General features: G+C 42.7%; 1 protein-coding gene and 1 long non-coding RNA gene across 11 annotated transcripts in view; one reads left to right on the forward strand and one right to left on the reverse strand.

Annotated features, from left to right (window-relative positions):
- Positions 1–5,596, forward strand: part of GULP1 (GULP PTB domain containing engulfment adaptor 1) — a 218,171-nt gene extending 212,575 nt beyond the window's left edge. For all 10 annotated transcript variants that reach the window (XM_049106204.1, XM_049106206.1, XM_049106203.1 and 7 more), the window contains one exon: positions 3,622–5,596. In XM_049106204.1, the coding sequence (XP_048962161.1) occupies positions 3,622–3,693 (72 nt within the window). In that variant the 3' untranslated portion in view covers positions 3,694–5,596. The remainder of the gene's footprint in view (positions 1–3,621) is intronic.
- A 2,079-nt stretch (positions 5,597–7,675) lies between these two features.
- LOC112668299 (uncharacterized) lies at positions 7,676–26,463 on the reverse strand. The gene is made up of 3 exons (XR_003141634.3): positions 26,294–26,463; positions 20,034–20,142; positions 7,676–8,402 (listed from the first exon to the last, which is right to left on the reverse strand). It is a non-coding gene; the product is annotated as an uncharacterized LOC112668299 (long non-coding RNA).
- Between the last annotated feature and the right edge of the window lie 1,534 nt (positions 26,464–27,997).

A 27,997-nucleotide genomic window follows, 5' to 3' on the forward strand; every position in this document is an offset into this window, starting at 1 on the left:
TTGAAACCAGTAATGTAGTCATTTAATTTGACATAACTTAAGCTTCCTGGTGTCACTGACAGACAAATTAGTAAAATAGTATTGATAGCTCAGAAGTGTATATTCTAAGCTATAATAATTTAATACATGAAAAAAGGATCATGGCAAGTCAGTGAAATATGAACTTTGCATTAAGGGGTGTTAAGTCAGCTGGTCAATAATTTAGTGGAAGATCAATGAACAGCTGTAACATACAATAGATATCCAAGTAAATTTCAGAAATATTAGTCAGCTTAAAATGTTTGGTATACAATTGAATATTTATCAGACTTTTGAATTGGAAAGAAATTTTTATAAGGAAAAGAAAAATATGTAGTTCTATAGTTTCTATAGTTTTTTGTAATTTTTTCTTTTCTCTTTAAAAATATATAAATATATCACATATACATAATTAAGGTAAGTAGACAAATACTTAGAAAACTAAATCAGATAAATTTTAAAAAACCCAGCAGTTCACAAAAGACCACAAGTGGCTAACATGCATGTAGACATGTTCAATCTAACCGAAGAAAATATACAAATTAAATAAAGAACTAAAAGTGCTATTTTAATCAAGCAAATTAAACATTTTATTTCTTTACTTATAATCCACGCAAGTGAGAGTGTGGTGAGACAAACTCATTGCTGGGACAGGGTCAGTTCAAAGCATCCATCTGGAGAGTAATTTGTTGGTAATACTTATATTTCTATTCGATATCAAAAACTGTAATGCAATCTATTCTGAGAAGAAAATGACTATAAATGTGGAAAACTTCTATGGGCAAAAGCTTCTAGTTAACTTTATTCATAATTATAAAATACTGGAAATAATTAAATCACATTAAAAATAATAGATTGGTAGTTGCCTGCAGGAAGAAGAGTGAAGAGACAGGTGGAACGAGGGGATTAAAAAGTACAAACTTCCAGTTATAAAGTAAATAAGTCACAGAGATGAAAAGTATAGGGAATATAGTCAGTAGTATTATAATAACTCTTTATGGCGACAGATGGAAACTATACTTATCATGGTGACATTTCCTAATGTATATAAATTTTCTGTCACTATGTTACACACTTGAAATTAATATAATATTGTATATCAACTACACTCAGATTTTTAAAAAAATGAATAGAACATTATATAATCATTAAATTAGTTTTATGGGGACCCAATAGGGAAAATTTGTTCCACTAAATTTTAAAAAGAATATAGAAAATTATATATGTGTGTGTGCTACATTAAAATAAATAAGAAAGTTATATATATTTTTATATATTATAGTTTTTATGTTATTATTAAAATTATTTTTAAAAATCTAGAAATTGATAAAGAAAGACCCTCAAAGGACATACCTCAACGTGTTAACAATTCTTTCATATGAGTGGTTTTTCCTTCCTTAACATGCTTTTCTCCCTATTTCAAAATGAAGTAGAACTGAGCAAAATATTTCATACAAAAGACATATTAATAATATGTTAATAATAAAGTTATCTTTTGCATGAGACTTGTTTACAATAATCTCCATCACAACATAAATTAAAGCCTCATTTTCATCCAGAGTTTTCAAATTCAAGAGGATATGGAAACCTGAGAAAGATTCAGTAATCATTAAATCATGACTTAGTAAATGAGACCTAGGAGGAAAAGTCAGAAGCTGTATGAGAAATTTTATCTTAGAAAAAGAAAATGAAGGAGAGAGTCAATAATGTGTCTGTTAATAGGGATGATTAAATTAATCGAAGGTGACTCCAAAGGGATCCTTATAAAATCACTATGGAGATATTCTTATAAATGATCTACTTTTTTTATGATTGAAATAGTGACCGATCCGTATTTTACTGATTGCTGTTCTGCCGTGCAAACACAAACGCATTGATAAATAGTATTTTCAGGGTAGTTGAAACGATAGTGGTTCCATTTCAGAATGAACTGAGAAAAAGATTAAAACACTGGCTAGTATCAAACCTTCTCAAGTTAATATATATCCACTCTGTCTGTCTGTCTGTCTGTCGTGCCAGAAGAGGGCACAGTGCACAGAGCCTCCCATATCCAAATAAAACATTTGTACAGAACAGTTAACTTACACTATTCTTAGCTTGAAGTCTTGACTTCTCTAAGTATTTGGCAGCTGTTTAAGACACCGCGCCCCGATTCAGCAAAATAGCTCTTCCCGTGATAGGAACAGGCTTTAAACAGTAGCGGTGAGTGCCGGGGCTCGCTCAGCCCCTTGGCTTGTCGGGCCGCGCCGGAGGGAAAGAGCCCCGGGCGCCTGGCGGCGGTGGCACTGCCCGGGGCCTTGGGCCGTAGACCGTGAGGAGCCCTGAACGTTCGGAGCAGGTGAGGCGAGGCTCGCAGTTTCGAGCTGGCTTTCTCCCTTCCCGGGTCACGGTCACGCTGCATCTGTAAGAAGGACATTGGGCCCCTGCCGTGGACGGACGGGACTGGGGTCAGAGTGGCTCACCCGCCAGTAGGCTCAGGTCTCACGAAATGAACGCAAGGAGGACGGAGGACAAAGCTTCTCTAGGACGCCTGTCCCCGCTCGGCGGCCCGTGTCGCCCGCCAGCCCCTGCTGCGAACCACCGCCCTGAGCAGAATCTCAGTTGTCAGGAGGAGAGAGACGTAGGGTATATGTACAAGCGGCCCCGGTGCTTCCACAAGGAAACCTAAATACGGCCCCGGGTCCCTGCTTAGTGGGAGGCTCTGCTTCTTATCTCTTCCTTGCAGGCCGGGGTGGGGAGGGACCAGGCGGTAAACTGGAGGGAGCTGGGGCTGGAGGACACACTCTGCGGCCGCTGACCTCTCACTCAAAATCGCGGGCCCGTGTTGTGATGAGCCCTGGTGTTGTACGGAAGTGACGAATCCCGAAATCCTACGTGTGAGACTAGTAGTCCACTCTGTTACCTAACTGGACTTTGAGTCAAAAAGTTGGGGGACAAAGGGAGGCAAGAAAATGTGTACTTGCTCCCAGTAGATGGAGGGCACCTTCATTTCCAGAAACATCCCAAACATGCTAGGGAGAGTGGGACCCAAAGCAAGACTTACAACCGTGAGCCACAGCGGGACGGGCGGGGGCTTTCCCCGCGGCCCAGTGGTCTGCAGCTGTGTCCCACGCAGGCCCTGGCGTTGCGTGTGCCAGCCCGAGCCCTGGACGGTGTAACCGGGAGGAGGACGTGAAGACTCTCCAGCTGTCTCTGGTCACGGAGCAGCTCCAGCTCTCTTACCTCTGTTTAAATCATGTTGGCCTCCAGAGCCAACAGAGGAGATCTGAGCCCCAGTAGACTGGCACACGAGGCCACCCGTGACCATGCAAGTCTTGAAACCCCTACGGGATGCCATTTGCTTCTGTTTCCCTTGGTCTGTCACTCATGCCAACGTCACACGTACTTAAACCTTTAAAACGCTGATGGGTCTAAACAACTGCCCAAGACACACAGCGATAGGAACACCTGACAAGCCAGCATGGGCCATTAGTCCTTGGCCGATCAAAGCGTGAGGATTTCACCTTTTGTTCGGTCTCTTTGTTTTGTGGCTATCATCACTATCACCGGTATTAGTATTGCCATGAGCATTTCTTATCTTAATGATTTTGCTCTGTTTTGCAGGAGGGGTTCAAAATGGGACTAACTCTTGAAGGCACAGTATTTTGTCTCGACCCATTAGACAGCAGGTGCTGATGTCAAGAACAAGAGATCCAGATTTGTGTTCAGTTTGTTTGATATGCGTATACGTCATTCCTTATTACTTTCTGACAGGTGGTATACGTGTGCCAATATATTTTTGAAGACCGTAACTTTTTGCAAGTTATTTTACTAAAACGTCCTTCGCTATTGATCTATAATGTTTATTTTAAAAACAACTGACTGTAAAGTAAATCATACTTTTATGTTCTTTTCTGTTTCTCCTGTAGATGAATTTATAATCAGAAAACAAATTATCCAAATATCTGTCTTGTGTCAGAGTTCTGAATAATTAGTATCCTTCTTGAAACGTGTTCATTTTCCAGGCTGCTAGTTCATTTTTGATTCCCAAAAGCCATACCTTGATGACACCTTTCAAAGTCTTGAGGAGATATACCAATGCCAAACTAAATATATTCCATATTCAAACCAATAAGCATGTTACCATCCATTAGACAGATGTTATTTTATGTATTAAATGTTGTTCATATCATTGGCAAAATGTAAACTCTGAATATAATCCCACCAGGTCATTTTTAGCAAGTAAAGTAGCAAAAATATAATTTCCAATAATAATTAAACCAAATAATTAGAGTTTATTAGTAAAAGCAAAGTATTAATGTTAGCTATTATTATCACTTATACTCTAAATCTTTTATTTATTTCACAAGTGAAGATGATGGAAAAAATTAAAATTTGCTCATTACAAAACACTTAAAATTTAATTTCTAATGAGATAAGTTATGCTAAACATCTAAACATAATCTGATCTGATGTTTTCTAAAAAAACATTTGGAATATATGCTATGGTTGCAATGTCTATCTATTATCCACATTTACTTTACCAAATATATCTTTTCTAACTGAATAATATTATTCTCATATTTTCTCCTTTGATAATATTTTCTCACCCAATTTATTTTGTGATGCCCCATTAGTTTTGATACTTTAAAATCTATAACAATTATTCCTTATGAATCATCAGTATCATTTAGCAATTTTAATTTGTATTTGTTTTTGTTGAAGTCAAATCTCATTTTTTTTTACAAAAATCAAACGACTTCTCAGTTTAAGCTAACATGAACGATAGAATTTTCTTTTACTTAATTGATAATGTGCTGATGAACTCCGACCTTTAAAAGTGTTTATTTCCTACACCTTTGCCCATTATGTAAAAGACTTTAATTTGTACTCAGTGCAAGAATTTATGGTTAAAATTTATAATTTGGTACATTGCATCATAATAAAAATAGATTAAATTAATGAAAATGTGAGCTTAGATTAGAGGTAGATCTCAAAAATAGATTTTTCTTTTACTCATGGAAATTTTCGTCAAGTGCTAAAGGTACATATATTCACTAGGAAAAGAAATCAAATACGCTTATGCAATCTTATATTTGTATGTATCTTCGTAATGTTCTATGGTATATATAAGCCTTCTTGTTTTCTGTTATCTGCTAAGTTGTACCTTAATTAGAAGTTAGTATATGTTTCATAAAGAAGAACCTTTATAATTTTGTTTGTCATATAGTATTTTGGAATTTGTATAATGAGAATGTTTAGGGGCCATATGAATGGCTTTTTTTAACAGATAGAATTTGTATTTTTATTGTACTTTAAAAGCTTTATGTAATAGGTATATATTTAGTGGCCATTTATTATCAATGGTAACACAATAGAGTACTAAGATGGTATTTGCACACTTAAGATATGTTACTTTACCAATTTTTAATGGTAATCAATTCTGCTACTGGCATGACTAAATAGTACATAATTGGTCATTAATTATGAACATTTATTTCACCAGTGCATTTTTATGAAGATCCCAGTTGAAAATTGTATTTCTATGTATACTCAATATGTTTGATTTTGCTGAGAATAAATGATTTTAAATAAATAATTGTATATTTACTCATTAAATAATCCCTGGTTAAGTTAGAAACATTCTGAAGGTGATTATATGACAGCGTTTCCAGGTCATAAAATGAGGCCTAAGAGTAGAAGGAAGAGAGGAAGAGAAAGGAAAAGAATTAATGAACTTTAACTTCATTTCTTACAGCCCACACACATTTTAGCTTTGTAAGCAAATATCATTCAGTTGTGAAAACAGTGGCCTCGATCCTGGTGGTGAGAGAGGTCGTAACTGGGTCCCTTTCACTAGAAGCATCTGGTGCAATAACTGTATTATGTAAATATCTCCTTTAAAAATTGAGAGCCTTTTTAGCCTAGTAATAGTATAAAGGGTTTCGAGTCTTTAAAAGGTAGACTTGATAATAAGATTTGAGTTGTGGCTTATTGGAATATCATGAAGTTTTGAACCTTCTGAAAACAAAGTATTAAGTGTTTTAAAGATTCACAGGACTCCCATGCCCAGTGTTTGCACACCAATGAACAATCCATCAACCCATTCAATAAAACTCATTTATTACTCACTTTGTGTGATAACCTATGTTATGTGGGTAAGAAAACATCTAGTAAATTTGCTTACTGGATTTAATTTTGCTTGCTTAACGTTGTTAAATTGAAGATGACCGGATTCCTGCCCTCAGTTAGTTTATTGACATAAAGGAAAGGTAAGGTGATATATGAATTACTAAGTAAAAACCAACATGTACGAAAGTACCGGCTGAACCAAAAGCCTCCCAGAAGACACTTCTATTTAATTCTGTTTAAATGTGCGTATCTAGCACTGGCTAGTGTCTAGTGTTAGATATCCACTGTGAGACTATCAAGAGAGTCCAATAGCAATAGTTTTCTCTTCGTATTTCTCTTTTTTTGGATTTGAACTTTCTCAAAAAAGTTTGGTCACATTATGAAGACTTATTTTCAGATAAAATTTCTGATAGATGTTGCATTGTTGCCTTTCTGATTCTTTTTTTTTTCTTTTTTACTTTTTTTTATGTTAGTTAACATAACTATGAAAAAAAACTAGCTGCTGATATTTTTCAGTTCCAGTGTTTCCATATGTAGTTCCAAATTCAATATTTACTCATGATTTTGGATTTCAACCTCTGTTAAATTAGCTGGAGACTCTTGGACTCAATTTTGACAGCTAAATCTCAGACTCCACCTAAACTACACCCGTTAGAGGTGGCTAGCCCACTGCGGAGATGGGTGTGGCTGGTGTTGCCCTCGGATCCCCATGTCTCCTGCAGAAAAGGCCTAACTTGTGTCCTCTCCTTCCTAGATAAGTTCAGGCACATTTCTCAAGAATGTCCTCTTTCAACGTCCATCTTATAAATGGAACAAAACCTTAATTCTTATAGACTTGTTCCACGTCTTGATCTTCTGTTGTGAAGAACCAAACACAACCCACTTCTAGAAACACCTCCTATAAAACTTATTTTCTCTGGATTCATTTCCTACCACTTAGGTTCATGAATTCTAAGATACAGCATTTCCTAAATCATAGTTAAGTAATATGCAAAATATGGAATGCTTAGGGAGTTGAGTTTAAAGTCTCAAATTTTTCTGATCTTACATGGTAAATTGAAATAATGGAACTTCTCTATCACTAACATTGGGTTTTGTGCCACTTCATAGTACTACCATAACTATAGAACTAAAAATTTGGAAAAAATGTATTTCCCTTAGCCACGTTTTTGGCATTAATTCAGATGCATACTCAAAATTTATCAAGTCAAACTTTTCTGGTTTGCATGCTGAGTCTATCTATGGGCAGTTTGGAATATGCATTAAGGCTTTTAAAGAAAACCTGGCTAGAAGCTGTAGGAATTACCTTCTTAAAAAGATTCTCCAGTACACAATGGGCCTCGTTAAGTTATGAGAGGACATTCTGATATCCCATAGTATTTTCTTGGTAACTTGTACTGTATTATCATTGATATATTTTGCAAAAATAAATAAAATGCTGTCTTGGAAAAATAATTTTTTAATAAAGTTTTTTTTTTTTTTTTTTTTTTTTACTTTTCTATTTATTCTCCAAAAACTTTGAAGAAAGGATTACTTTGACATTTTTATATCCTGGGGTGCCAAGCGCAACATTCTGTCCATGAGCATTCAGTAAAGGCTGCGTGCTTCTTTAGCATACTTCTTGCTAATGACCTGAGCTAAAACTTCCTGTGCTCTCTGTGAAAGAAAAGGAGAGCATGCCTTCCAACCCAATGTTAGAAGATAATCACTTTGTTCTCTCACATGAACTCTTTACTATTATTTTAACTTTTATCTCCCTGCAGCAATAACTTGCTAAATAAAGGTCTTGACCATTCTCTAAGAGCGTCTAACGACCACTGTAGAATCATAGACTGAGGAAATTTGGTGCCAATGAGGGAGGGAAAACAGATGATTACTGAGTTTTCCAAGACTATGGAGATTCAAAGGTGAATATTACATAATTAAGAGACATTCCTTGTACTGAAGGGAGTGGAGAACCATATTGGTTGAGCATGTGTATTAAAGAATGATAGCTAAAGACTCCTACTGTATCTTTCCTTGAATCCCATATTGTGGTCACACAGTTTTCATTGGTTTTAGATATTTTTAAGCTCATTTACTTGTCCTTAATTTTTATTGTCCTCTTACTTCAAATGGCATTTCACAAGAACATGTTGGGGCCCTTCCCAGTTGACTACTCCCTCCTCTCTGTCTGGCCAGGCTGCTAAGTTCTAGTCTGTTCCAAAGGTCACTTGTTCCAGTTGAAATAGCTGTCTGGATGGCCTGGAAATAATCCAGAGACTGGTTCTTTCCTGCAAAGAAAGCAAAGAAAGATGTTTGTTTCTTGGCTACATTTTGAAAGGAAAAAATAAAAGAATTTTATGACTAAGTCTACTAATGGCTGAAAAAAATTAATATAACTCTGGGACAAATTTAAATTTTTTTTTCCATGCTCTGTGTCATTTTGCTTTTTTTACATAATTTTAAACATCAGTTGTTTAGTATCAAAATCACTAAATGATCGGTATTAGGTAGCTAAGTATATGTAAGAAGTGTGTGCAGAGAAAGTTTGGCAAGGATTCAGCATATACTGATTTCTCTCACAGACAAGCCCAAATACACACATTCATGCGTCATTTTTCAATTCAGTTCTTCATTTATTTTATTCTTGGCATCTGCTTTAATTGAAAAAAAAAAGGTTGTGCTAGACAGTACGGGGAATGGGGGAGACAGGTAATGAAGGGACAGTCATAAATATTCAGAGATATCAACTAACCCCCACTGGGCCGAGTGAATGTGCACAGATACTTGGCCTGTTCATTTTTTAGGCAATTTGGACCATTCGTAGACTAGAGAGTAATAAGTATGCTGCAATTATGCAACAAGCTGTTTCTATAGTGATTCCTCTTTCATTTCCCTTAGTTCTCTGGTAATGCCTGCAGTTTTCATCTTTTCAACATAAAAGGAATTAAACAGGAAAATACCTGAAAATAAGCCGGCCATGTGTTCCACCACCTCCTGCCATCTATGGCGATCAGAAAAACCTAGAATCACTTCAGTTCGAAAATTTCTAAGCCATAGCTTATTTGAATTTCTGAGTAATTTAAATAAGATTACTTAAACTCTTTGCTCTAGAACATCCCAGTCTGATCTATAGAGAACCACTGAACTAGGATTTTAAACTTCATACTTGGATCTTACAGCCATAGCTCTGATCGGAGCTTTGACTTTGGGAAAGTCATGTAATGGGGTTCATGAAGTTCATGAACATTAGCTATTCTTGGCATAAAAAAAGGAACAAAGTTCTCCAAACTAACCAAAAAATGTCACAGAAACTCCATATTTCATCTTTTATTTATATACTAGTTTAAATAAATATTGAATCAATGTCTCCTAGGTAAATTGTGCATCTGGCTGTCAACAGTCTCATAACAGGGGACAGCAGAGCCACAGAACTGTCCCAGCCTTTGTATCTGTTTATGATCTCAAAATTTGTATAATCTCAGAATTCTGTCCTTTTAATAAAGTTGGATGCAGGGCAAAAGCATGATTCTAAGATTCTCTCCTTTCTCAACCTTTCCTACTCCTAGGGACACACTGAAGGAAGGATCTCAGAGCTCAGTTACACTGGAGAAGTGGGGCCTATGGTTCTCTTCAAAGTAGTAATGTCTTGCCAAATTCTCAGGATAACCTCAAGATCAATGATGCATGACTCAAAGGAATTCAGGGACTCTCCTCTTTCCAAATAAACATTAAACTTTGAAAATGCCACCAAAGAAATGCTGAAATGTATAAGATACTACTATGTTGAAATATCAAAGCACACATATTCTTAAAGATGTTGACATGGAGAGAAACACTTAAATTCATAGAGAATTTTTCAGATTTCTGGGTTTTTTTAAAAATATTTTGTTTATTCATGAGAGAGAAGAGAGAGAGAGAGGCAGAGACACAGGCAGAGGGAGAAGCAGGCTCCATGCAGGGAGCCTGAGTGGGACTCAATCCCGGGACCCCAGGACCCCGGGGTCACCCCTGGGCTGAGCACTCAACCGCTGAGCCACCCCGTGTCCCCATATTTCTGGATTGTATAGGAACCTACTTGTATGTGCTTAGGTTTTATAGTGAAGTACCCTTGCCACTGACATATGAGCTATACTCTTTAACGTGGAAGTTGTCTGGTGGGGTTTTTGTTGTTGTTTTTCTGTACCTATAAAGAAAAGAAAATGCAGAAAATGCAGAAATCCCCAGCATGCCTGTTAAATCTTCCAAAGGTAGCAATTGTATTTCTCATCACTCTGTATCCTTCCTTAAGCCTTAATCATAGAGCTGAAACCGGAGAAAACAGCTGTCCTTGAAAACCACAAGGGGCTCGAGTATTTATTTCTGCTATGCAAATTGATCGAATCTGTACAAACCTTTGGAAGATATTTTACTGAAAACTCTACAGCAGTACCTCCTTCTTAGCAAACAGTCGATTTTTCTTTTTCAAAAAGAGGCGATCAAGAATGTCTATCTGATCAAATAAAATTAATTAGAAAGCTTGTAGACATAAAGTCAATGAGACCATGGAAAGCGCATGAGTCATATGACCTAGTTGAGCTTATTTAGAACACACACACACTTACACAACTTTGGGATTCCATCAAAACCAGATTGTTTCCCGCACTGTTCCCCAACTAAAAATTAGAAGGTCAGAGCAAAATTAGACCAAAAATGTCCCCAAAAGTGACGCCTGAAAATTGCCTAACAACTAACAAAGCAAAATATAAGGGAAAAATAAAAGGAAGACCACGTTTCATCATTCTGAATTTTACATGTTCAAGTGTTTTCATCTCACATAATATTTAATATTAACTTGCATGTGATACGACTTATCTTTCTCTTTAACGACTATGAGGAGATCTGCTATGGTTAGTGCATCTTTAGGATGTAAAATGTGACAACGTAACGAGGGCTTAAAGGACACAGAGAACTATTTGGGAATGTGCTTGCTCTCGAGAAAGGCCAAGCAAGATTAAAATAAATGCATTAATTGATTATTGTTCTTCTGGAGAATGAGGAATTTCAAGCAGAGAGAAACTTCAGTTCTGTTTCAAAAGGTCAGCTGTGATGGTATTTAAGAGGAAAACTGAAGTCACATTTTTAATACTTAAGACAGATGCCTTATGTTAAAAGGCCTCTCTGATGAGGTCCTGTTGTGCTGACTAGAGTCTATTCTCCTGAGTGGATACGGATTGGAAGGAAAAAAACAACAAGTTCTTGTCCTTCACTGATCCTTTTATGGCCGTAACTGCACATATTCTGAAGGGACAATTGAACTCTCTGCACCCAGGTTTTTTTCTTCAGTCTCTGCTTCCTTTCCAGCGAGAGAGAGAGACATCCACGCAGACATACAGGACTGAAGTTTCTAGAAATGTTATCCTGAATTTGGCTTACGGCAGTTATTAAGGCAGTTTGGGATATTCGATGAAAATTTCAGAGACGTTTTACAGACATTTCTTTTCCTTTCATTTCCTTAAGGCTGACACATCAAAAGAAAATGGTATTATAAGTAATGAATATATATTGGCAGGAGTAATGTATGCCTCGGACTGCCGGCATTTCAAGATCCCTGATACAAACTGTGGTATGTCCATGTGGCCAGAAAGATCGTTGTGAGATGCACCATCTTTTCCATCCAACACTCATCATAGAATATTTTTTGGTATATGTGAAACCACAAGTGTATCAGTGGGAACTTACTCGTATGGAAATACTGTAGTCAGACCACTAATCGTGGCAGCCAGATTTCCCAGAATAAGGCAGATGCTTTAGGCCTTGTGCCAACTACTGGAGTTAAAAATATGGTTTCAAAAATTGTAGACCAGCGTAATATAGAGCTGCTATTAGCAAACTACAGAAATGTGGTCCTAAAGTACTGTGGAATAGCAATTTCATACGGACCTTTATTTTCCTTAGACAAAGGGTCTTAAACAATGAGCATCTGCAACCCCGGTCAGTGGTGCCTTCCGCCGAGCAGGCGCTTGCCTCTCCGTAGCTCTATTCTGCACGAGTGAGTTTCATTCACAAGATATGTCTTTTTCCTGGGATCCCTGGGTGGCGCAGTGGTTTGGCGCCTGCCTTTGGCCCAGGGCGCGATCCTGGAGACCCAGGATCGAATCCCACGTTGGGCTACCGGTGCATGGAGCCTGCTTCTCCCTCTGCCTGTGTCTCTGCCTCTCTCTCTCTCTCTCTCTCTGTGTGTGTGACTATCATAAATAAAGAAAAAAAAATTAAAAAAAAAAAGATATGTCTTTTTCCTGATGAATATTGGGCACCATGTAAACATTTCTTCTCGTTTAAAGTGCATAACCAACCACTCAGATGTTTTTTCATGTTTTTCTTGACTTTATTACCTGACACCTCATAATAGTTGCGAATCAATATGAATTAGAGCCAAGGCAATTACAGAGCAATGTGATTTCCATTAATATTCCAATATTCCAGACAGACTCAGGATGAGAGGTAGACAGGCTCACTCTGGTTAAGCTTTTGTAAAAATTTCCAATTAAGAAAAAAAAAAAACAAACTACAAAATAAGACAGTGACGATGTATGCATTTGTAAAACATGTTTGTTTTTATAGCAAGATTTTGTAAAACAAATTCACAAAATGAGTTTCTATTTCCTAATTCTTTATCTAGGTCTCTTAATGCTACGTAATGCCAATGTGTTCTACACAATATTTTTTTTTAACTTGCTTACTCATGTCAACGCTGCTCTTTTGACCTCTATGGTTTTGCTCTACATATGGTACCATTGAGGGAAAACTTTATACAGCCTTCCACTGAGTTAATCCTGTAGAGCAGAGATCACCTATCGGTTCTGTAATAAAAGGATCATTTGGATCCCTGGGTGGCGCAGCGGTTTGGTGCCTGCCTTTGGCCCAGGGCGCGATCCTGGAGACCCGGGATCGAATCCCACATCGGGCTCCCGGTGCATGGAGCCTGCTTCTCCCTCTGCCTATGTCTCTGCCTCTCTCTCTCTCTCTCTCTGTGACTATCATAAATAAATTAAAAAAAAAAAAAAAAAAAAAGGATCATTCACCATCGACTGTTCTAGCTTTGGGTTTTCACAGTCCACATGAGACAGTCAGACAATGTGACAGAAACTTGTGAAAGTGGGTTTCCATAATAAATACTGTAAAATCCACAAGTTCTAGATACTCTATTGAAATAAACGGTTCAAACATCAAAGCACATGATGCACTTTGGATTGTGTAGTGTTAGATTTTTAATTTTTTTTTTTTTAACTTGGTACCACGTCTTAAAGAATGTTCCTCTAGTTGCTAGTTGCGATTTTGGTTCTAGCTTCTTTTTATAGGAAAAGCTACATTCAGGCACAAAGCTGACTTAATGGTGTGTTGAGTTTCGCGAAGTAACTGATGTTGAAGTATTGTGAAACGGACTTTGAAACATCTTACTTGGGCTAATGATTCTCAGGGGAAAAAAATCAGTGTGAAAAAGCTAGAGATTTGGCTATTTTTGATAATAGCTGCCTCTTCCTATCTAGAATTTCCGTATTAAATAATAATAGTTAGCTAAAATCCAAAATACTGAAACTACCAATTGCAGGCAAGGATGTAGCACGCACGGCAGGAACGCTCATCCACTGCCAGTGAGAACATAAAACGGGGCAGCGACTTTGGAAGACAGTCTGGCAGTAGCTTGCAAAACTAAACCCAATCCTACCATTGAAGTCAGCAACTACTCCCGTAGGTCTCTACCCAACTGATTTGAAAACTTACATCTACACAAAACCCTGTATGTTTACGTTCATTGCGACTTTATTCAGTATTGCTGAGAACTGGAGGGAACCAAAAGACCCTTTAATGGGATCCTGAAACAGAAAAAAGGACACTGGCTAAAACTTAGGAAAATATGAATAATTTGTGGACTTTAGTTAATAATAACACATCAGTTTTAATACCTTAATTGTAACAAATACAAAATATGTCAATTATGGGGATGTCGGTGTGCAATACATGGGAATCCCCTGTTCTATCTTTGTGATTCTTCTGTAATTCTAAAAGTGTTCTGAATTCAAAAGTTTATTTAAAAAAAAATACAGCTCCTTGAGATATGTGGTAACTAACCTACATGTTTGCTGGCTAAATTTTTATCAACGTAACACTCGAAATGTCAAGAAAGCAAAATATAGACATAAAAAGAAGTGAACTGTAGAAGTGCCAGTTTTCTCTAGACTTAGGCCCTAGAAGAAAGGCCTGTTAAATAAAAAAATAAAAAAAGAAAGACCAGAATGCATCAGAAATATAGAAGTGGTGACAATCAAACCAGCACTAAGAGGGCATTAATTTTATAGGAACTCAATAAAAACAGTAGATTTTTAAAAAAGACTTTACTTACTCGTGAGAGACACAGGCAGAGGGAGAAGCAAGCTCCCTGCAGGAGCCCGATGCAGGACTCGATCCCAGGACCCCGGGGTCACACCCTGAGCTGAAGGCAGCCGCTCGACCCCTGAGCCTCCAGGCGCCCCGTAGACTTTTTTTTTTTAATTGTAGAAATGTCACAAATGATATCTTCCAATGCACTTCAGAGACCCTGTTTACTTCATTTTAAGGGTTAGTATTTACCTGCCAAAGGTAGATAAAGAGCCTCGGGGGCACAGTAAAGGATTTAGTAAAGGATTTAACGTGCTTAAGTTCATGCAGAAGGAAAGCCCTGTACAGGGTTGTACGGTCATAGATTGAAATGATTGAAAAAATAGAAGCCCCACAAAACAATGAAAGTAAAGGAGCGTAATCTCATTCACAGCACATAGCACGTAAATAGGTTGAGTGGAGCGATGCTTCTGGTGAAGACGGATATGAAGGGGTACACGGAGCACATCCTACCAGCCTTTCCAACGGGTCTAGTCGAGCTGGACATGTTAGGTTTCAAATTGGGTCACGACGACCGAGTGCAGGTGTCCTGAGCAAGGCCACCCCCGGCCGAGGCCCGCGTCGTCAGCGGTGACCTGGGGGCCGGGTGCCCAGGTCATTGCCCGCCGGGGCAGGGGTCTGGGGCCTGCACACAGCGCTCGGCCCCGGGGGCAGCCAGAGCCAGGCGCACCTGCTGGGGGGGGGGGGGCATGGCCAGCACCTGCAGCGCCTCATGACACTGTGACCTCGGAAAGCAAAGATTAAGGTCCTCGAGCCTCAGCCTTCCTGCCTAAGACGCGGTGGTTTAGTCCTGGGGTCAGTAACCGGCTCTGCGAGGCGGGGAGACTGCGGCCGCTCTCCTGTACGTCACCAAGTGACTCAACAGCAAAGCTTGGTCTGTTGCTCCAGAACAGTCTCCCTGGGCCTGCCTCCCCGAGGGGCGCACGCCTGGGCTGCCCTGTGCTCCACGCGACACCTTTAGTGAAAGCGAGGCGCGGCCTCCCGGGACTGGCTGTGCAGAGCTGCACCCCGCGCAGCTGGGCCGAGGCAACGGGGGGCAGGGGCTGGGGCTGCGGAGGCCTCACCTGGCCTCACCTGGCGCCCGCGGCCCTCGGCGGGACCCCGCCGGGAGCTCTGGTGCCAGCGCGGCTGCAGGACCGGGAGGCCCACGAGGCCCAGCTTGCATCCCTTCGTGCTTTTTCTATGACTTGAAATGTATCCCAAGAAGGGACTCAAACCCAAACCCAAACTGGATGAAACACTCGAGAAACATGACCCACTGTGGGGGCTGCGGGTGCACCTGCAGCAGGTGCGCGGGGGCTGAGAGCCACCGTCTCCTGCCTAACTGCTCCGTCCCTCCGTGCCTCCCCGGGGACCCGCCCATCAGTCTGCGCCCTTCCGTCTCTTCCTTCACAAGTACACATCCAGGCTTCTTCACTACTAAATCTCACATTTTTACAGTTTCACCTCCACTCGGACGTTGCTGAGTCCGTGGGTTTAGTATCAGCTTATGGGGTCCGGTCCGCCGCCCCGTCTGCCTGCTGACGGCCTCTGTGACGCGCTGCTCGATGACCGACCACGGCGAATACACCGTATCCTACGCAGGCGTCTCGCTCACCAACTCTCGGCCGCCTGCTTGTCATCTTCCTTGCTTGTACTCATATCTGCAGAATCATACTTGTTCTCGAAGGACATCATGGCCCGAGAGTTGACTCAGAAACAGTTGATCAATCGTGATTGAGGAAGCAAAGCCACACCGCAAAACATTTTAAGGTCGGTCCATGTGTTGCTAACACATTGCATGACTGAAGTTCGTATCTGTCCTCCGTGATCCCCTAAGGATGCGTGGCCGGGATATTCTCAGCTGCTGTCCTTGCACGAAGTCGAAGAGCGCTCAGAACATCTTAGCAAAAATGTGAAACTTGGATAAAAGGGGAAACTGGAGGGGATGAGCAGAATGAAAGATGTGAGGTGAAAAGTCCTAAGCTGGGCTACAGGTCGGAGAACTGAGAGGCGGGATAGAGGGGAGCCCGCAGGACCGGGCTGCGGGGAGCTGTCACCTCCCAGAGGCCTGGGCCCGGAGGAGGCGGCCGGGCCTGCCCTGGTGAGGAGGCCCCACGGGGCTGCCGTGCGTCCTGCACATGCACCAAAGTGGCTGAGAGGCGACAGTGCCCTCAGCTCCCTGAGGCTCACGGGGGACGGGAGTCTGCAGTCCCCGGGCCTTGTCCCTGGAGGCCTGACGGGGCCCAACTGGGAGGCGGCCGGGCGCACCCAGCCGGGGGGAGCCCTGGGGCTGCAGGACCCTCCAGAGAAGCTCGGGATGGAGAAGAGGGCACCGCACCCCTCGCGGATCCGGGGCCACACGCACCGTCCTGCGGGGAGCGGCGGCCCCTTTGGGTGAGGCACCCCTTCGGCCTGAGCCAGCGCCGGGGGGGAACACACGGGCCCCCGGAAAGCAGTGTTCTGGCGGCCGGAACAGCAGGGCCCGGGACGTCCCACCCGACGACGGGTAGCGAGGCTCCTCCCGTGTGGAATAGTCCTCCCTCGTCTTGACGGGTCTTTGCTTGTGAAGAAACGGACACTAGGAAGATGAGGGAAGCAGACGCCGGGGCTCGTCCGGCCGCAGCTGCTACGGGGAGGCAGAGGATGCTCCGCAGCGACCCGGGCTAGCAGCCCTTGCAGATTCCTGCCATGTGCGACTCTCCCCAGGTGGACGCCCGTGGGGGGAAGAGCGAGGCCCATGGCGCAGGCCCAGCAAGGTTCAGTGCGGCTCCTGCTACGTTCCCGTAGAAGCATTTCTGCTTCGGGAGCCCAGACGTGCGAAGCCATGGAGCCAACCATGGCACGAATTCCTCTTGTGGGTCTCGGGGGGTAGCTGGGAGCATCACCCTGGGTGACAGGGCCGCGCAGTCTGCCCGTCAGCGGCCATCGACTGAAGGATGACTCTCCGTGCTCCCAGGGAGTCGCCTCCAAGGGGATGCCGAGGTGCCTTTCCAAGAAGACGTCGTGCTGTCCGGGACCCAAGCTTTGCCCTGATGCCCCGAGGTGGCACCGGGGCACCGCTTTAGCTCCTGCACCGTGAAATAGGTGTGACCTTGGTGCGACCTGATGTGACGCAGGCAGTCCTTGTCAACAGCGCCACCCCCCAAGGTCTGACCTTCGTGGACGGGAAGACAAGACCACACCCAGGCTCTAGGTGGGGTTTAGTGACGATGCCCTGCGCGGGCCGTGCGGTGAGATGCGCCGACATAATCAAATCATGTTGTGATTTTACTCTAGTCTTGGGTCTGGTGGCCCAGGGGACACACGGTGTCGATCCCGAGGAGGGCTGTGTCCTGTCTTGCCGGTTCAGGACTCCTCCGGCCTCTAAAAGCGAGTGGAGAGGACAGACCTTCCACAGGGAAGGCGGGGACCTTCCTGGAGGCTCAGAGGGCCCGGGGGATCCGATCACCCAGGTTTGGGAATGCATTTGTCCACGTGCCCCGCTCCATGTGTCAGATTCCCATTTCCTCCCGGTCGGAACCCTGACATGGGGTACTGGGCTCCCCAAATCCAGCCTCCTCTGGAGGCAGCCTTTCCTCTCCATCCGGAATCTCATCCTCAGTGTTTTTCTTCCCTCCAGAGGGCGGCGAGTCTCTCCACCTGGTGCCGACACATCGTGGCCTTCAGACTTTGTCCTTAATGGCCCGCCAGTCACCGCCAGTCACCGCCCTCCTTTCCTCCTCATCTGCCCAGGGCCGACCAGGGGCCGCGGCCCTCACGAGCATCGCCCTCCCGAGGCCCTCCCCACTAAGGGCGCGCTCCTTCCACTGCATCACTTCACCCTTGGCTCGGCCGCTGCGCTCAAGGCCGCCTCAGCTTCTCCACGGCAGCCGTCGGGGCTGCCACCTTGCCGGGGCGGCCTTGCTCAGACTATCGTGTAAGAGTGTGCCTCCCAGGCCCAGGCCATGGAGGGACAGCCCTGGGCCGCTCGTGAGGAAGCAGACTGTGGGGGGGACCGGAACCCCCGTGATGGCGAAGGAAGGAGCAGGTGGGGTAGGCCGGGGGCGGGTGTAGTTGCAGCCAAGACCCTGGATATTCGCACAGGGAACTCTGCAGCTGGACTAGCTTTGCAGAAATGTCCCCATGGGGGATCCCTGGGGGGCCCAGTGGTTGAGCCACTGCCCTCGGCCCGGGGCGTGACCTCGGGGTCCTGGGATCGAGTCCCCGCAGGGAGCCTGCTTCTCCCTCCGCCTGTGCCTCTGCTTCTCTCTCTCTCTGTGTCTCATGAATAAATAAAATCTTAAAAAAAAGTTGTAAGACCAAAGAAATGCTCCAACTTGTCAAGACTTGCTAAGTCAAAACGTCCTTTCACTGAATTCTCGGGAGCCGTTAGCAACACCCAGTAACTGGTGAGCAAGACCCAGTAGCTGCTTAGCAACACCCAGTAACTGGTTAGCAAGACCTAATAACTGCTTAGTAATACCCAGTAACTGGTTAGTAATACCCAGTAACTGGTTAGCAAGACCTAATAACTGATTAGTAATACCCAGTAATTGGTTAGTAATACCCAGTAACTGGTTAGCAATACCCAGTAGCTTCTTAGCAACACCTAGTAACTGGTTAGCAATACCCAGTAACTGGTTAGCAAGACCTAATAACTGGTTAGTAATACCCAGTAACTGGTTAGTAATACCTAGTAGCTGGTTAGTAATATCTACTAACTGGTTAGCAACACCTAGTAACTGGTTAGCGATACCCAGTAACTGGTAAACAATACCCAGTAGCTGGTTAGTAATACCTACTAGCTGGTTAGCAATACCTCGTAACTGGTCAACGACACCCAGTGACTGGTTAGCGATACCCCGTGACTGGTTAGCAATTCCTGGTAACTGGTTCTCATGGATCATTTCTATGACACACGTTTGCCCTTTGTCCGTCCTGCCTGCTGCCGGCCTAGCGCACACGGCGCGTCCAGGGCCAGGTGCGTCGGACAGGCCCACCTTGTGTCCTTGCAGCTCAGCGACGATGCACACGGACATGCTGGGTCCTTGTTAACAGCACCCGTAGCAGCCCCTTAAGCTTTCAGCAAAAGCTAAAGCTCCACAGAAGTCCTAAGCAGTTAGAGTATTAAGACGGAGTATGTTAAGAAGTGGTGTGGAAAACATGTCCTGCGACCTGTTTATTTCCCCGACTCTCCCTTACTGAGAAGCTCTGAGCTTTGCTGGGGGAACACGCCCGACTCCCGCTCCCTGCAACCTGAGGGCACTTCGGGTGGAACCTACACCCTGAGGTGAAGAGGAGGCAGCTGGGCAGCCTCCCTGCCTTCCCCATCCCCACCGCGGAGCCCAGGCCGGGGATCCAGACACGCAGGAGCAGCTTCACGAAGTAGATACTCAGGGGAAGAGGGAGCACCGCTCAGACCCTCCTCCGTGACCTGGTGCTCCCCTCGTGCCAATCCTAGGCTACCTACCTCCGAATTTCCTATTAGAGAAGAAAAGACCAAGCAGCAGATTCGAGTTTCTGATGCACAGAACCAAACGTACCGCTAAATAACCGACACCTTGCTAAGAAGCCAAGCAGCAGAGTCTTCAAGTGACAGCCCCGTAACTCGAATTTCTGTCTCTTCATAGATCATTATTTGCATCTTCCTCCCTGGAAGGAAAATAATAAAATATATATATTTTTTCAGTAGGCAGAGCTCCTCGTAAGCAAGTTTAAGAACACAAATGATAAGTCTCTTTTTATAAAGTAAGTGTAGAGAATAATCGAACGTTCCATGTAAAAAGGTTAGCAGCTTGCTAAGCATCTGTTCCGCTTGCCTTTCCTGTGGTGGGTTTACTTTGATGGGGATCCTCTTAACAAAGCTAATTGTCCACTGAAAAGTCTCGTGTGTTTTGGAAAACCAGGGCTGAGTGGTTGAGACTTAGAGACTGACCAAAAATCATGTAAAATTTTCCTTTGTATTTGAAATGTAAATATTTTTCTCTTTGATTAAAAAAAAAAATTCCTGTGGGTACTGGGGTGGCTCGGTCAGCTGAGTGTCAGACTGTTGATAGGAGCTCAGGACACCGGGTGGGGAGCCTACTTAAAAAAAAAAAAAAATCCTATAATTGCACAACAGTTAAGAACTGTAAAGTGATACATGAATTTATAGGAAAAAAGTTAGCTACTCTGCACAACTTTTGCAATTTTATAAGTTATATTTCTTTTTTTTTTATAAATATTTGATGTACTTATTCAGGACAGACACAGAGAGAGGGAGAAGCAGGCTCTCCATGGGGAGCCTGATGTGGGACTTGACCCCCAGACCTGGGTTCAAGCCCGGAGCTGAAGGCAGTTGCTCAACCGCTGAGCTACCCAGGCTTCCCTATAAATTATATTTCTTCTTATTAAAAGGGCTTATGATCTCCTAGGTAAAATTATAATGGATTTTGGATTACAATGGATTCATAATGTCATGAATGTATTTTTCCCCAGGTGTTTATTTTCTTCAGAAAAATTAGAAATACTTTGTCTATAGCCATACAGTATTTTCCAGGTTAGCCCCAATTTTAAAAATACCGAGAGGCCATGCACCCCGATTTCTTTGTTTGATCTTTACATTCTCTGTTCCAAAACTGTCCCTGTGGGCTGTGTTATTTTGAAATAAAATACAACGTCTCTCGGATTCTGTTCCTCCTCTTTTCACTCAATAAAACAAATCATTTTGACGTTTCACCCCTCTATATTCTAAATTTTACTTTGAGGCTGCCTTTGAATTTGTCTCTGAATCCGAAACTTTGCTCTTCTGTCCTTCGCAGAATGTACGCCCTCGTTCGAAGCCTCCCGGCCTCCCTGGGGTCTCCGTCTGGCTCTGAGCGCCCTGGGAGCACAGAGCCAAGCCAGCCTCTCCACCGTGTTCTCCCGCATCCCTGGGCACCAGCGCCTGGGCCTTCAGCACAGGGTTGGAGTTCTTTGTCACGGTTCACCCTCGAGGGACTTTGAGTGCACAACCTTCACGAAGCTCCTCAGGAACACAGCTCTCAAGACCTCTTAAGGATTTGGTTTGAAAAAAAAATAGTGAGCATCCTTTGGGATTTCTGGGATCAGGCCGGAGATGTTGCGGTTTCACTGCGGGACGAGGGGGTGAGGTTGGCAGAGCGTGAGCTGCATCTCCAAGTGCACCCGTGGGTGGGACCGTCACAGGTCACCTCCAGCTGATGGGTCCCCAGCGTCGGTAGTTGCACTTTCCAGACCCGAGCTCAGGGTGCCATCCTACCAGCTACCGCGTGGGTGCGGGGCCGCCAGGGGGCTGTGGCTCAGGCGGTGCTTCTCGGCCTACCTGCCTTCACTTCCGCCTCCGAGAGCTTGTCTGAATGCTGTAGTCCTAGGCAACGTTTCTCACAGAAGGTTTTCAGTAACCAAGTAGAATATGCTTTAGAAAATGAGATAACGTAATGCCTATTATTTTGGAGGATTATTTTTAATGAAATTACACACGTTTAGATGACTTCTTTAGAGACTGCATAGGCAGCGTAACTAATAAGTAGAAATGAATTTTTACTGTAAGCACTGTACATTTGTATCTTATATCTACATAGCAAAAAAGGTTATTTTACATGAAATTGAAATTTCTGGACACTTAAAACATTCTTATGTTCACTATACAATGTTTACATTGGCTAATTTATTTCTTAATTTTGCCTGAAACATGCTTGGGATAATTTGCAAATTGATACAAAAATTATTTCCAAGATTTTTAAAAACAAAGGTTCAGTTTTAAATCAAGCATTTTGATTTATTACTGTCTTCCCTGAAACATCCATGTCACTGGAACTTATTTCTTGTAATGTAAGCTTTTTTCATTCTAGGAGATAACCGTGCAAGGGGTAAATGAAAATGCAAAAAATGTAAAATCCTCAGGAGTAAACTTAGTGATTACCTGGGTTAGCCCACTAACACTCATTCTGAATATTGACCCTCAAAAACTGCAGGAGAAAAATGTATATTGTTTTAAGTCACTAAATTTGTTATAGTCGCAATAGGAAATTAACACAAGAATTAGAGAAAAAGGGTGAATTGCTCTATAACCAGACTATAGAGAAGGGCTTTTTACCTGTGAACCACATGCAGGGCAAAGAATGGCTTCCGAGAACGTCTGCTTTTAATTCCTAAAATTTTTGAATATGCTACCTCACATGGCAAAGGGGCATTTGCAGATGTCATTAGGGTGAGGACTTTGAAGTGGAGAGATTTTCCACTTTTTTTAAAATAAATTTATTTTTTATTGGTGTTCAATTTGCCAACATACAGAATAACACCCAGTGCTCATCCCGTCAAGTGCCCCCCTCAGTGCCCGTCACCCAGTCACCCCCACCCCCCGCCCACCTCTCCTTCCACCACCCCTAGTTCGTTTCCCAGAGTCAGGAGTCTTAAAAGCAGAGAACCTTTCCCAGTTAGATCAGAAGGAGATATGACAATGGAAGAAGGTGTGACAGGACTTTCACCCGACACTCACTTTGCAGATGGAGAAAAGGGCGATTGCCAAGGAATATGAGCAACCTACAGGAGCCGGAATGGAACAGGCCCTCCAGAAAGTAAGGCTGTCCGCCGACGCCTTGGTTTTACTCCTGCGACAGGAGTATCTACGATTGACTCCTGACTTGCAGAACTGTAAGTAGTAAATTTGTGTTACGGCAAATCTGTTACAGCAGCAACACAAAACCTATACAGCTCACAATCCTGATGAAATGAAAGATGGACACATTGGACTGCATAAGAATTTTAAAAAATAAGTTTGCCTCACTTGACCACCAGATTCAATAAACACATAAAGAACTAGAAGAAAGTATTTTAATATGCATCAGACATAAAGGGTCAAGATCCTTTATATGTAATGAACTCTTACAAGCTGCGGAGAATACAAATGCCCCGTTATAAAAGTGGGCAGGAGATAGGAGCCAAGAAGACAATAAGACATAATTATCAAAGAGGGCAAAAAATGCACAAAAAAGATTAAATAAAGGCTCTTAAACATCATAAGAGGAAGGTAAATTAAAACTATATTGAGAGAATAGTTTCTGCTTCCGGGAAGTTAGGATAGACATATTTTACCAAATCTGTCTCACTAAATACAACCAAACACTGGGTATTATATATAAAACCAACATATGATAGAAAAGTTGAAAGGAGAAGGTGGTCCCCACCCAGGGAAGGACACAGTGGTGAATTCTTTGGTTTTCCTTTTGACGAACGCTCCCCAGAGGCTGGCAACCCAGAAACCAAATGCACACGGGCCCAAAAAGCTCCAGCAAAAGCCTGCTGTCTCGAGCCAACGTGCCAGGGAAGGTGTAGCCTGGCCAAATAGCCACTCTGCCCCAAGCAAACATCACAGAAGAACCTGTGGTCTGGCCTTTCTCAAAACAACAAATGTTAGAAGGGGCACCTCAACTTCACGGTCGCCAGGTGAGCCTGAACCTTCCACCTGCTGCACGGAAGCATCCCAACCCCCCTGTTGGTATCAGAGGCCCGGGAGGGACACAGGATGTAAAGAGTCCCTGATGTCACCACGGTGTTGGTGGAGGCCAGCCCCGTGGGAACCTGGATTTGACCTCCACTAGCCGTGATGAGGGCCCTGGCTCTCCCCACTAAGATGATGTCAGAGGAGGCCAGGGGGAGAGGCAGGACTTTCACCACTGCCCACTGTTAATGAGGCCACACTCCTCTCTGGTGTCAGTGGAGGCCCCGCGAAGAGCAATAATGAGGAACCCCTTTCTCTTAAGCCTAGGAGGTATCAGTCGAGGCCTCCTTGGGACCCAGAGCTCCCACCCTTGGTCAGCAATAGTGAGGAACATCTTCAAAAAGTGTCAACAGAGCTGGAGTGGAGAAGCTGGACTTCCACACGCGGAAACAAGACAGCACCATCCTTTCTCCTGTGGACCAAGGTCAGAAGCAGCTAGAACAGAAGGTCTAGAGTCTCAGGACATAATACCCAAGCTTCCCGGCTTTCAACCAAAAATCACTGGTAATACTAAGAACCAGGAAGATCCTAACCTAAAGAAAAAGACTACTGGGATGACAGAGATAGTAAGATTGTCTGACATTCTAAAAAAGCCATCATAAGGATGCTTCCGTGGCCTACAACAAACACACTTGAAAGACACAAAATTTAGAAAGTTACAGCCACAAATAGAACTTTTACAGAACACCCTCTCCAGCAACAGCAGAAAATATGTTCTAGTGCCACTGACGCAAAGATATTCCGAGGTAGACCGCATCCACGGCCATAAAATAATCCTTGAAAAATTTAAAAGACTTAATACTGCACAAATTTGTCAACAACTACAATGGGATAAAACCAGAAAACAGTAATACATGGATAAGAGGAAAAACTAAACACTCGGAAACTGAATAACACTAGATAATCCTTTCGCTACAGACACAAGCTAATAACATTAAGAAATAACAAAATACGTTGAATGGAAACGAAAACACCATACATCAAAACTCGTGAGACATAGCAAAACACCAACTACATATGTTAGAAAGGAAGAAAAGGTCTCGAATCAGTAGTCTCAGCCCCCGCCTCAAGAACCCAAAAAACAGCAAAATGAACCCAATGTAGGTAGAAAGAAGAAAATGATAAACATAAGAGAAATAAAATTTTAAAAATATACATATCGGAAAAGAATACAGCTGGCCGTATTTGCCTCTGACATGATTGTCTACGCAGAGAACATGAAGGAAGGCAGAAAAATATACCTACAACGTGTGAGTGTAGCATATTCACAAGATACAAGGTGAACAAGCAAAAATCAATGGTATTTCGATGTGCTTTCAACGAACAAGTGGACATGCAAATTAAAATCCCAATACCGTTTGCAATTGCCCCCCAAAATGAAATGCTGAGGTGTAGACCTTCCTCCGAATCCCCTCTCCCTCTTTGTTTTATTATTTTCTCGTTTTTTATTTTCCCAATTACCTCCTGAGCTATTTGGAGACACTTACATGGTTAAGTGTAAGGCAAAATAAGAGTCTTAGGAATATAAAACCATAGAAATGAAAGGAAGCAATAAGATTCAATTATATTTGTTATTTCTTTCAGAATTGATACCTATGATGGCCTTTAAAAAAAGGTCTCAAAAAAAAAAAAAAAAAAAAAAGGTCTCAAGTTTCTGAATAACTGTAAGAAGAAAAGCTAGATTATATATACCTTTCATTAATAATATATTTTTTAATTTATATATTTAATATATTATTTATTTATTTATAATATATACCTTTTATTACCTAAAAATTAAAACATAGCTTACTATGTGCAAAGATTTTTTTTTCCCCAGAAATTAAACTTAGCAGAATATTTTTTGCAGTGGTTTGGGTTTGACAAACATACGATGAGATAGAGCCTACCTTTTTTTTTTTTTTTTTTTTTTAAATTTTGGATGGAGCTATCCTCTAGGCAAAGATGTGCTTTATCACTGGCATTAATTCTAACATTTATCACTGACATATTTCAGGATCATCCCCAGGCTATTCTCTTCTTTGGCCTCAACCATGTGGAATGCACTGTACTGAGGACACACTCAGGTTGACTGCAGCTGGCTTGGCAAACACTGCAATTCCCAGTATCGATGAACTTTCCAAGTATTTTCTGTTCCTGGTGCGTGAGAAGCTTATTGAAAATGATCTTCCAAATTCTTTACTTTTAGGATCCGGCTATCATCTTGCCACTCCAAGGGTGGTCTGAGAACCAGCAGCAAGCATCACGCAAACCTGGTAAAAGTGCAGGCTTGGGCCCCAGCTGACAGCGGCCCTCGCAACCCACCTGCTAGCAGGAGCCCCAGGGATCCACCCGCGCACTGGGGCTTTGAGCCCAGGTGGGGAGGCATCACAGCCAGGTGCAAGCTCACTTGCCCCCAGGCTGCTTCCGGCGGTTTCCACTTCCTGGACTGCTGTTAGGACAGAACCAAGCATCGTTTTGTCTACGAGTATCTGAGCGCAAGGAGAACTTTGTGAGCACAGACGTCATAGACGACTCGGTCATAGGTGAGTTAGGAGTTACCGTCGGAGACAACAGGCGCCGGGAAATCCGATCTGCTGTCACCGTTGGTTAGACAGCTCTACCTGCCAGTTTTCTGCATTTAAAATGAAATCACAGTCCCAGGATATTATATCCCCTGAAAAGGCCACATCCTACTCTGTAAAACGAGTTTCTGGTAGAGCTGTACTCTAGGCAAGGGAGTGTTTTATCCCTCAGGTTGGGACAACCTTTATCCCTGACGTGTGCTGGGAGGTCTTTCCTGGGTGATTCACTCCTTCAGCCTTCATTCGGTGGAAATTCTTTGCAGTTTGCCCTTCTCGGGCCCATCAGAGGGCAGATTTAGCTTCTCAGCCTAATCATCACTTTAGGGTATAGAACAGTATATAAGAGCGACGCTTTCAGCGAAGCTAGAAGGGAGGATTTATAAACCTTATTATCCAGCGCTGTGAGATCTTAGGCCCCCGGCATCTCTTCTCCAGTCTTTCACGTGATCCTTGGTGCAAAGAGGAGACAGAGGGCTGGACTCAGGGTGACTAGGCGCTACTTTTATTCACAATTATTTGCTGGGTAGTCTCCGAAGGTACTTAACCTTGATTCTGACCCTTTATTTCCTCATTTGAATAATGAGATAATTATGAAGAGTAAAATTAATGAGTTAATTTTATGGAAACCATAAATATTATAACATAGCGTGTACAAATTAGCGTTGCCTTCATTTGATTGGAAAGCCAAGATTTTTTTTTAAGATTTTATTTATTTATCCATGAGAAACACAGAGAGAGAGAGAGAGAGAGAGGTAGAGACCCAGGCAGAGGGAGAAGCAGGCTCCATGCAGGGAGCCCGACGTGGGACTCGATCCCGGGTCTCCAGGATCACGCCCTGGGCTGAAGGCAGCACTAAACTGCTGAGCCACCCGGGCTGCCTGAAAGCCAAGATTTTTATGGTACACTTTGCTTTTGTGGGATATGTTAAGTGGAAAGGACTCAAAATTATAAAAATTGACTACTTCATTTGAAAGCCATATATTAAAACTATATATATATTTTTAAATATATATTTAATATACATAATACATATATTTAATATATATAATCCTGATGCTCAGTCGTAGAGAATTATAGCACGAACTGTAAGTCTGCAGTTCTGCAGCTGTGTTCATTGAGATAGCTTTGTACTTTCTTGGCAAGGAAATGCTGCTTCCAGGAAGTCCATCACTGAAGATTTTAAGCTTCAATAAAGCTTCTAGCACTGGATTTCTCAAATAGGCTGATTACAGTAATAATGAGAAATTTTTCATTACGTCACATTTTATAAAACTAAAAAAATAACTGACAAACCTTGATAAATGTTACGATGAAAACAGTTCGGTTCTAGTGTTTCAACATCAGGATGTCTTTTGGTTCAAATGGCTCAAGTGGGCAGTTTCAGGAGGGGCTGAAGAGCGTTTTGGAGAGCAGATTGGAGAACGTCGCCAAGCGAGCTGAAGCA

Source organism: Canis lupus, chromosome 36 (assembly GCF_003254725.2).
Source record: "Canis lupus dingo isolate Sandy chromosome 36, ASM325472v2, whole genome shotgun sequence".
Taxonomy (NCBI): domain Eukaryota; kingdom Metazoa; phylum Chordata; class Mammalia; order Carnivora; family Canidae; genus Canis; species Canis lupus.